General features: G+C 30.7%; 1 protein-coding gene across 2 annotated transcripts in view; it reads left to right on the top strand.

Annotated features, from left to right (window-relative positions):
* The first annotated feature begins 7,371 nt into the window (after nt 1-7,371).
* The window catches only part of LOC110035555 (vacuolar cation/proton exchanger 3-like), a 23,903-nt gene continuing 20,384 nt past the window's right edge, over nt 7,372-10,890 (top strand). The window contains exons 1-5 of one of the 2 annotated variants that reach the window (XM_020739802.1): nt 7,372-7,619; nt 8,034-8,291; nt 10,353-10,420; nt 10,520-10,548; nt 10,640-10,836. In XM_020739802.1, the coding sequence (XP_020595461.1) occupies nt 8,034-8,291; nt 10,353-10,420; nt 10,520-10,548; nt 10,640-10,836 (552 nt within the window). In that variant the 5' untranslated portion in view covers nt 7,372-7,619. Of the gene's footprint in view, nt 7,640-8,033; nt 8,292-10,352; nt 10,421-10,519; nt 10,549-10,639; nt 10,837-10,890 lie in introns of both variants that reach the window. The other variant, XM_020739801.1, reaches the window with a different exon arrangement.

Below are 10,890 nucleotides of genomic sequence, written 5' to 3'. Positions count from 1 at the left end.
CAAAAATCTCTATCTTTGCATAGAAAAAACATAAAAATAAATTAAAATATCCTCTTGCTTAGTGGACATTGAAGAATAATGTGAACTAAAAAAAAAAATAATTTGTTGACTCTTTGATTTTTAATTAATTAAATACTCTATGTGGTATTTCAATTCATTATGGCTAAGCATTACACACCATAACTTGAAATTTTTAGGATTTATTCCTCATGACAGAGGCTATGTTCTCTGATTTTTTCAAGGTTAGAGGACATCTCTGTGCTTCTAACCCTAATTTTCAAGCGAAGATAGCTATTTTGGCTTAAATTAATTACATAAATTAAAATATCACTTGAAAAATTATAGGATAAATTTTAGTAGGTTTCTTGTGATCAGAGGAGCTTAGGAAAAATACTATGATAGTTTGAATAATTTTGTACATTTTTGTTTTTATTAAGTGTGTCTATCTTGTATTAATTTATGTAAAATAAATATTAATAAAAATTGACAAATTCAATTCCACATTGTGTGTAAAAATCATGTTAACTCACTATAAAAATTTAAAAATTATTTGATTAAGTTTGAGCACATAGTTGATTTTCTAAGAAATATTGTATTTTTGTACAAAAATAATTATATTAAATCAAATGCACTTATAAAAATTATGAAAAGTGATTTTCTTAGTTCCTTGTGATTAGGGTCACTCAGGAAAAAATAAAAATTATTTTTGAGAAAACATTTCATTTTTAGCTATATTTTAAATTAAAAATAATTAAAAATAACTAAAAATTCCAAAAATAAAAAAATATTTCAAAATGTTCCTAATGGTTCTCCAATCACTTAAGACTCATTAAAATATTTTTCTGATTTTTCTAAATTATAAATAAATTTTTAAAGGCCCAAAAATGAATTTTCCTCATTTTCTCATTAAAATAATTATAATAAATAAATTAAAAATTATAAAAACATAAAATTTATTTTTTTTTAGTTCTTTGGACTTAGAGAGGTTTAATAAAAATATAAAAAATAATTTTTGTAAATAATACATATTTTTCATTTAGTTAAATAACTAAAAATCAATAAATAATTATAAAATTAAATTAAAATTTTAATTCAAAAAATCATGGAATTTTGCCTAAGTGTTTTCTTTGATCTAAGGGAACGTCTAATAATTTTTCCATAAACAAAAAACTTTATTTTGATTATTTAAATAAATAAATTTTGAAAATCCTATTTTCTAAGTTAAAATGATTATTTAAATTAAACTAAAATTTGAAAACCACATCTTCTCCTCTGATGCTTTAATTACTCTATGGATAGGGTACTGTACAATATCAAAATTTGCTAAACTCGTTTGAATTGTGCTTGATGAGTATGAGGTGAAGAACCCCAAGGGCAAAGTGGTAATTTTATATTTTGATGTCTTAATCAAAATTTAAGATTAACCAAAGGGAAGAATGGGTAATTATGATCCTAATGAATATGTCTGGATGATTGAAACATAATGGGTAAAAGGGTAAAAACCAACCTGCCACCTTTTCATGATAAGAATAAAATTGAAATTCGTTAAATTATCAAGACTTAGAAGTTAATAAAAAGATTGATGATTCTCAAGTGATGGACTTAAGTTAGGGAGATGACATGTAACTAATTTTAAGTCCATGATTAATGATGGTTTGATCTTTTAATCAAAATCCATGTTACCTAATTTAAAATTCTAACATTTGCTAATCTTTTTTCCCATTAAGATTCTTAAGGGCTTATATTTGAATTCATTTAATGGGATTTAGAATGATAACATGATTGATGATAAACAATTCTAAGCACTGCAAGCCCAGCCTTAGTGTTCGGTAAAGGATCTTTAATAACCTAAACTTACCTTAGGGGCATTCACCCATATAACTTTTAAGTGAAATATAAACTGATTAATTGAGTACCGTGTCCTCGGGATGATTAAAATGTCAAGATTCACCGAGTAGTAGGGTAATTTTAATTTGACCCGGGATGATTAATAGAACAATATGATAAGTTCAAAATGAACTCAAATGTTTCAAGAAATCTTTAAAGCAGTTCAGGGTCACTCCCCGAACACTTTGAAATCTCTTGGACGTTCCGAAGGACAAATTGAACTGGTTGTATTTTGTTCTAAAATCATCCATTAAGATTTTTCGAGACTCAATAAATCATAAGCTTGAGGTATATTAAATACACCTTCATCTACTCTTGCAATTTAAATTTATTGCAAAATTATATACATGATGTAAAAGCTAACATTTTAGGCGGAGGAATGGGAAGAATCGACAGGTATGCTTTTCTAAGCTATTATATTGCAATTTACTTTTATTTATTTGCAACTCTTGTTTCCTGCCTATATATTAAGATTTCTTCAAAGAAAGATAATGAGCTATTACATTTATTTATTAAAAAGACCATAAACTATTAAAATTGCAAAAATATGTGTGTCGTTAACTTTAGCAATGGAGTAGAATGTTCACCCAAAATTTGAATAAAATATGTGGTTAATTATTTGAAATAAAATTCACATAAAATTCAAACTATTATTCCATTGATATAAAATGTTGAAAACAAACTCTAATATTCGATTTTAGTCATGGAATGTAACTTTAAACCTTAAGCACGACAACTTAGTTTGGAGAAAAAAATAAAAATAATAATGTATGATAACCAGAAGTACACTTTAGTGAAATCACAGTAGTAATTGTAACTCCAAATATTAATTCTAAAATAACTTTGTAGCTACTTATATAATATGCATCATAATTATAATTTTTTAAAATAGTGCAATTTGGTTGAATTTTTTCATGATATTTTCCTCAAGGTGTTGCACACTTTTCCAGTTAAATGCAACATGTTTGACAGATTGATCCATAGGAAAAAAAAGTTATAATCATCTTCATTTTGGTTCCTATGGCATCTATTAAACTTGTTTTTGCAATTTTTGCCTCAATAGCAAGTGTACATAGCATGCCACAGGTTACACCTACAAAAAATTGAGAGATTTTGGACTGATCTAGTTAATGACATATAACTTAAGCTCATCTTCTGAAGTACAACACCTACTAAATAATGAAGAAATTAAAACAAACTTTAATAGATAGTGGAATCATTTTAAAAGCAATAAGCTTGTCATGTTCATTTAGTGATCTAAAGTAAAACAAAAGTAAAAATTATTAAGCAAACATTTAAACAAGCAAACTTACTTGGGAAATAAAAATTACTTGATCAATATTCTTAAAGGAGGTGTGAAACCTTGGAAAGAGATTTCACCCACCGAGAGATGAAGTAGCCTACTGAGACATTGGGTGAAGGTAATGTTTTCATTACTGTAGCTTTTTCATAGAAAGCATTATATATATTGGTATACAGAAAGCTCTACAATAGCTAAAATAGAACTGGTTAGGGTATATATGTATATTCCCTTGAGGACCACAAAGATGAACTAATTTGTGATGGTGGTGGTTGATTCTTGCTAATAACCTCCTACAAGCTGATGGTTTGAGGACTGTCAGCTCGGTACAAAATTCTTGAAATTTTCTCTTTGAAATTGATTTTGTAAGTATGTCGGCTTGTTGATTCTTGGTGTATATAAACTTTATTTGGATATTATTGGAGTTGATATGGTCATGGATAAAGTGATAATTGATCTCAATATATTTCGTTTATGCAAGAAAGATGGGATTGTTAGCTAGCAATATAGCTGAAATGTTGTCACAATAAAGTGAAGTTGTTTGCCGGAGATTAATTCCAAATTCCTGAAGAAGTCTGTGAAGCCATATAATGTTTGTGGTAAAAGTAGGTAGTGTCCGATATTCAGCTTCTGCTGAGGTCCTCGACATCGTGGATTGCTTCTTCACCATATGGGATATGAGTGGATCACTAAGAAAAGAGTGCACCCTCATTTTGGATTTGTGATTAATTTGGTCTCCAACCCTGTTGGCATCAGCATAGGAATGGAGATGGAGATTTTCGGGTTGAAGTACCATCTCATACTGGCAAGTTCCTTTTAAGTATCAAATAAGATGGGTTAAATATTTATAGTGAGTTGTTGTTTGAAAATGCATATGTTGGCAAGCAATGTCCGGTCGAGTAACTGTGAGGTATTGAAGACTGTCTGTCAACTAGCGATAAAGAGTGGGATTGTCAAAAAAGGTGCTCTAGAGTGAAGAGTCCGGTTGACGAGTTGGTATAAGGGTGCTTATAGGAGTGCACTCTTTCATTTCTCTGGGGTTAAGTAGTTGTAGAACGTACCATTATTGACTAAGGAAATAAGAGCTCACAAAATTTTGAAACTTGATACTCAGGAGTCATCAAATTGGACTCAGATGTTTCATTCTGAAACATCGTAGTCATGTCTTCTATAAACTTTGATAAAGCTTTGGGATGGTTGTTGGCAATTAGGATATCATCAACATAGATGAGCACAAATATGTGAGTTTCATTTTAATGATAGAGGAGTATGGATGGATCTACCTTCTGAATTGAAATCCATTTGTAAGTAAGAAATTGGAGAAAGTGATGAACCACCGACGTAGAGCTTTTTTGAGGTCATATAGTGATTTCTTGAGCAAGCATACATGATTGGGAAGTTACGAGTCTTGGAAACCAATTAATGTAAAATGTTTCATTTAGTGTACTATGGAGAAATGCATTTGATATGTTGAATAGATGAATGTTCCAGTTGTGATGAAGAGCCACATTGAGCAAGATGTGAATGGTAAGGAGTTTGGCTACTAGACTGAAAGTTTCTTGAACATTACAAAATTACAAATAAGTTGCTTAAAAATGCCATCAAAATTACAAATGTAATAAAAAACTAATGATCTTTTATAATAATAATAATAATAATAATAATAATAATAATAATAATAATAATAATAATAATAATAATAATAATAATAATAATAATAATAATAATAATAATAATAATAATAATAATAATAATAATAATAATAATAATAATAATAATAATAATAATAATAATAATAATAATAATAATATAAATATAAATATAAATATAAATATAAATTTAAATATTAAGTAGAATAATTAACAAGCTAAAACTTGATCATTCTAAGAGTAAGGGAAAATGTAGTTCGTCTTTGATTTCAAATGTCCGATTTATAAAATCTATTACAACATTGAACAAGTATAGCCACAAAATACCCTCAAACTTAGTTGCATGATATTAATTCAAGCAATGAAACATGAACCTTTAGTTTGTCGGCAAATGTGAAATATCATAAATTTTACAAAGCAATTAGATTCTTAAAAATGACAACTAACTGCTTGATCTATTTATGTGAATCCAATAAGGTATAACAAATTTATTGTTGCAATATGGTCTAATTAGTAACAAATAATAAACCCTCTACATGGAAGTGATTGAATAATATAGCTCCAACACTCAAACTATTAAACTGGTAATCCATGCATCTACCTCTAATCAACCAATAACATTTGTATCACTTGCAATTAATGAGAGCATCATTTTAAAATAAAACAGTATATCCATTTTTCTCTACATTTATTTTACTTTTACCATATAACAAATAGGTATATAAAAAAAAAACCCAATTTCAACTTGAAATATCCCAAGCTACGAAACAAACTCTTAGTACATAGAGAATTGCAACCTTCTTCCTTTTCTTGCATTAATCAAAATACTTCAACAACCTTTTCTTATTACTCACATTAGAAAGCAAAAAATAAAGCATTAAATAAAATATTCCAAAGGACCCAAACAAACCCTTATATCTTAACATAGAAAAGTACAATGTTTCTCACTTTTCCCCTTACTCACATTAATCAAAATGCTTCAACAAAAAAAAAGGAAACTACTAATTAAAATGAAATGCAAAATTATTAGGAGAGCATTTGTCATTTACTATGCAACATCTCTTCAATGAAATCAACAACATTCCCCCTTTTAAAAAAACCAACATTAAGTGCGTTATATATTACAACATTAGGAGCAACACAACACTCCATCTCTCAGAACAAAGAAATGATAGTATCAACATCGCATCATCTCTTTCTATAAGGTGCCAGAGTTCACTAATTAATGATGAATAACTGAATAAATAATCAAATTTGGTACATATGAGTGAATCAATGAATAGCAAGTGGCAACTATTAAATATGTATCTTGCTTAATGCTTTTATTATTCAACTACATTATGCCCAACACCTTTTGAGTTTAGGAAATGGCATTTTCTGCCATTAATTGAAGAAACTCACATGATTCATAAGTAAGCAAATCGCATGATTCACAACTAACTTCATATGATGACAAAAAAAATGAAAAACCTTAGCCCTTAAATAAAGAATCTGATGGGGAAAATTTTTTTTGAAAGCCCTCACATCGGCACGTTGGCTTCCTAGTATTTAGCGGACTAGTATTTTCATCATATTATGAAGAAATAAGAACGAAAAATGGCTGTAAGAAACAAAACACCTTGCTTTTGTTGGAAAAGTTGAAAGATTTAGGATCAATCAAGTAAAACACGAAGGTGGAAATCATGGAAGAAACATTAAGGCTAATGCAAGAAAAAATGAGTTTTCGAACGGAGATCAAGGGCACCTCAGGCTCATACTGAAAACATATCAACCTCATCTTGTTGATGCTTCATATTTCATCCTTGGGCCTCCCTCCTTGCATGAAAGTGAGAATCTGCTGGCACCCGACTACTAGCATTTCCTCGCTTCAAGCCTCCGACATCTTGAACAGGGAAATGTCAAAAGTAGAGACTCAGAGTTTGGGTGACTGTGAATAGAGATATAAGCTTAGAAAAAAATTAATAACAATAATATAATATAGAAGGATTTTGACTTTACGGATTATTCTAATTTCCAAAATAAAGCCCAAGCCATAACTCAATTATCAAAAAAGTTGTGATTTTAAAATCAAAAACCAAAATTGATTTTCCAAACCGATTCAAATTATCCAAATCAATCGGTTTGGTTCAGAATTTCCATTTTATCCAAATAATGCACACCCATAGAATAAATAAATAAAAAAATTATTAAATCTCAGTAATTTGTTAATAACAAAATTTAGGAAAAATATTAATTTTTTATTTGACTTATAAGGAACTTAATAAATTTTTTAATTTTTTATTAAAATTAAATGAAATTGATAATAAAAATAATAAACTATCTTTTTAACTAATAATTACAATAAGAAACAACTAATATAAAATCATACATTACAATACAATTTTACTCGGTCAAGCTCCTACAAAAAGGTAAAAAAAATGAGGAAAAAAAAAACGATTTTCCTGATTCGTACCGGATATCTGAGCCGCAGAACCATAAAATGTTTTCGGTTAAAGTGAACCGATCGAACTGGGTTGAAAAATCACCGCGGGCACCCTTTCACGGTGGTTGCTCTGAAGAAAAACGAACAAATAAATACAAAAAAAAAACCTCCTTCCTCCAATTTCGGTTTTTGTTTTTTCCCTTTTGATTTGTTCCCACTAACGTTTGCGCTGCAGCTTCGAGAGCGAGGGACTGAGGCTCGGATTTAGGATTTTCTTTTCCTTGCTTCAAATCTGGATCTGCTTGCCGGTGTTGATTGTACTGAATAAAGGGTGCAAGAGAAGGCAGATAGAGAGAACAAGGTTGCAGTTATATTTTCCTGGTAATATTGGTTTTTTCTACTTTTCTTTGGATAATACTGCTGCTTGTCTCATTTTGATTGAGAAATTTGGTTTTTGTTGTTTCTTCATGCTTGGATTTGCGCCTATTCCGGCGGCTTCTTATTTCAATTACCGGATCTAGATGCTCTTTTGTATAGGTCTGCTATCAGCTCCTTAGAAGGATTGATCTTACTTATTGTGATGTGATGTTTTGTGAACTAACAGCATTTATTTCTTGCAAGTTTTGAGTTTTTATGCTTTTGGATTGTCGTTTTGGGGCTTCTATCATGTTAAGCAACGATATCTACCCGGGTGAATTTAAATCTCTGCATTTTCTGCAGAATGTCTGTTTGGAAATTATCAGTGTTTTTGCTTAGTTGTGGTTTGGATATGCAGATGAGGGACATAGAGAAGATGGACCATGACCATCAACTTAATGGAGAGACACCTGATGAATCACCACTAGGCGTCAGGAAGATGCACACATTCGAACATATTGGGTCAATGGCTTCTGTTTCTCAGTCATATGGCTCTATGAGAACTCGGAGTAGACTTTTGATGAGCATTTATATTGTGCTATTTAAAGCAAAAATCAACTTGCTTCTTCCTTTTGGACCTCTGGCAATGATTCTCCATTATCTTACTCAAAAGCAGGTAAGATTATGATTAAATTTTCTTAATATCTTCTGATAACATGCTGAACAATTTAAGTGGCTTTACCCATTGGTAATATTAAATTCTTTTTGAGTTCTAATTTCCAATATTTGTTCCAATGTTCGTAATTTTTTTCTTGTAACTTTTATCTTTTGACTAAAGTGACACATTGCATTATGCATGAAGTTTGATATGAGTGTTAACGAGCCTATCCTTGTCAATAAAGATGCTTCATTTGTTAGAAGTTTGTCAGTATCTAGACCATTCTTGCAATTACTATTGGTGAGTATGGTTGGCTAGTTGGGGTTAGTGGGTTAGCTTTGTATTTATAAATATCTCTATTTATGGAGGTTGAGCAAATGAAACAAATTAGTTTTTCCTTTTTTTTTTATTGGTTATCTCTTCTCCCACATATTTCTCTAGTTATGAATAGCTCAAAATGTTCAGATTTGATCTAGGTAGTGCTGCTTTCATTAAAAAATCACCACCAACCTCAATCGATTCTTAGAATCAACTTCGATCGAGTACACCACCATCAATGCCCTCATATCTCTGCCTACATAAATACTGTCAAATTTGATTAGCCTCTGCTATTGTTCAACATCATCCAGAAATCAATAGAGATCGCATCGGATTCTTGAAACTCCTTCATACCTATTGATGTCACCTGCAATTTCCGACAACTACAATAATGGACTTAACCCTTGTTGTTCAATCTCAGGTAATGACATTCTCGACGGTTTTCCAAGATTCACCTTGCTTGACTAATTCCTCCATGTTATGACCACATCAAAACTCTCTACAGAGTTATGCATAATCTTAACATATAGCTCCAAGAATTGCCAATTTCATTTTGCACTCCAAATCTTATTCTTTCTTTCTTCCACAAGAACAGTGTATTTATCAATGATTCCATCTTTACTTTTGTTAAGAATGATATTCATCTGATTGGTGATTGTTGGGAAGGACTCAATGACTAGGATGATTGAATAACGCCTTTTTTTGTTACTTTTTAAGTTATTATCTTGTCATTGATGAATCTGAAAAAGAAACTGTTCAACCAAAAGCATTGATATCTTCCATATTTTAATCAATTGATTATTGTCATTTAGCTCTTGGTTCATACATGATGTAATACAAAAGGTCGTGTCAAAATAGGGGAAAAAACTTTTAGTTTTCATACCCCTCGAAGTAATGAAATAATTACTTTGAGATTGGATCCATTGTAGGGTAGCACTTTCATCCCTCATGTTGATATACTATTATTAGATGTTGTATTCGATCACAGGTGAGAAATTTTAAAACTCCTGTGTATGGTTCTAATTTTAACATAGACAACCTGATCAAAACCGGAAGAAGCCTGAGAAGAGTAGTGTGCTCAACACAGTTCCAACCAAAAAATGGTTCAAGTGTGATGGATGTGGACATATTGCCTCGAGCTGCCCAACAAGCAAAGTTATTTCATTCACTCACTAGGTGCAGTAGAGGGTAGGTGCAGTAGAGGAGATGAGCAAGGAGGCAACTGAAAAGTAGGGTGAGTATCAACTTTCAACGGATGAGGGTGAGATGCTTGTGGTTTAAGCAAGTATTTACGCAAAATTGATTCAATTGCTCTTATATCTAATAATTGGTTCCAAATTAAATGACTTAACTGGATTAGTGGGTCCTCCTCAAAACCAATTGTCTTTTATCTGATCTAGAAAAAAGCATCCGAACCATGTAAATCTGAGTTGGTTCTTAGATTTGTCTAGTCAAGTTTCAAACTGGCCAGAATTGTGTTACTAACCCATATACATTTTTTTTTAACATCTTATTGGAATAATTAGTTGCTTTTGAGACCAATAAACTAACAAATCATTCATGTGTCTGTGTATTGATTTTGCTTACAATATAACGGTTTGATTATCTGTATTTTCATATGTTTTTTGAATTAATTTAAAGTACATGTTTGCACGGTTACTTCTACATAATTGTTAGCATTCTTGAAAGCCAACAATTATGTCTGCATTGTTTAAGTTGAGACTTGAACTTGACATTTTTAACTTTGTGTTCCACTTCTAGGGATGGGTTTTCTTTTTTAGCCTTGTAGGCATAACACCCTTAGCCGAGCGTTTGGGTTATGCAACCGAGTAAGTATTACCTGGAATTATAATTGAGTTCTATCGACACTCCTTTATATTAGTTTATTGAGCTGATAGACATTTATTTATTTATTTTGAATGATTCAGACAGCTTGCATTCTACACTGGCCCCACAGGTAATTTCTATAATGTTTATTAGATTATTTAACATTGTATTGTATGCAGGTAAATCGATTTACTTCACCGAAATCGTTTTTCTGCCTGCAGTTGGAGGTCTCTTAAATGCTACTTTCGGGAATGCAACAGAAATGATCATATCAATATATGCTTTAAAAAATGGAATGATCCGTGTCGTTCAGCAATCTTTACTTGGATCTATTTTGTCTAATATGCTCTTAGTTCTTGGATGTGCTTTCTTTTGTGGCGGGATTGTGTATTCAAAGAAAGATCAAATATTCAACAAGGCATGTGCAACAATGCATTTATGTGTGTCTAACTATATATATATGAACATATTG

This window comes from Phalaenopsis equestris, unplaced genomic scaffold (genome assembly GCF_001263595.1).
Source record: "Phalaenopsis equestris unplaced genomic scaffold, ASM126359v1 Scaffold198114, whole genome shotgun sequence".
NCBI lineage: Eukaryota > Viridiplantae > Streptophyta > Magnoliopsida > Asparagales > Orchidaceae > Phalaenopsis > Phalaenopsis equestris.
This window is presented reverse-complemented; position numbering and strand designations above follow the sequence as displayed.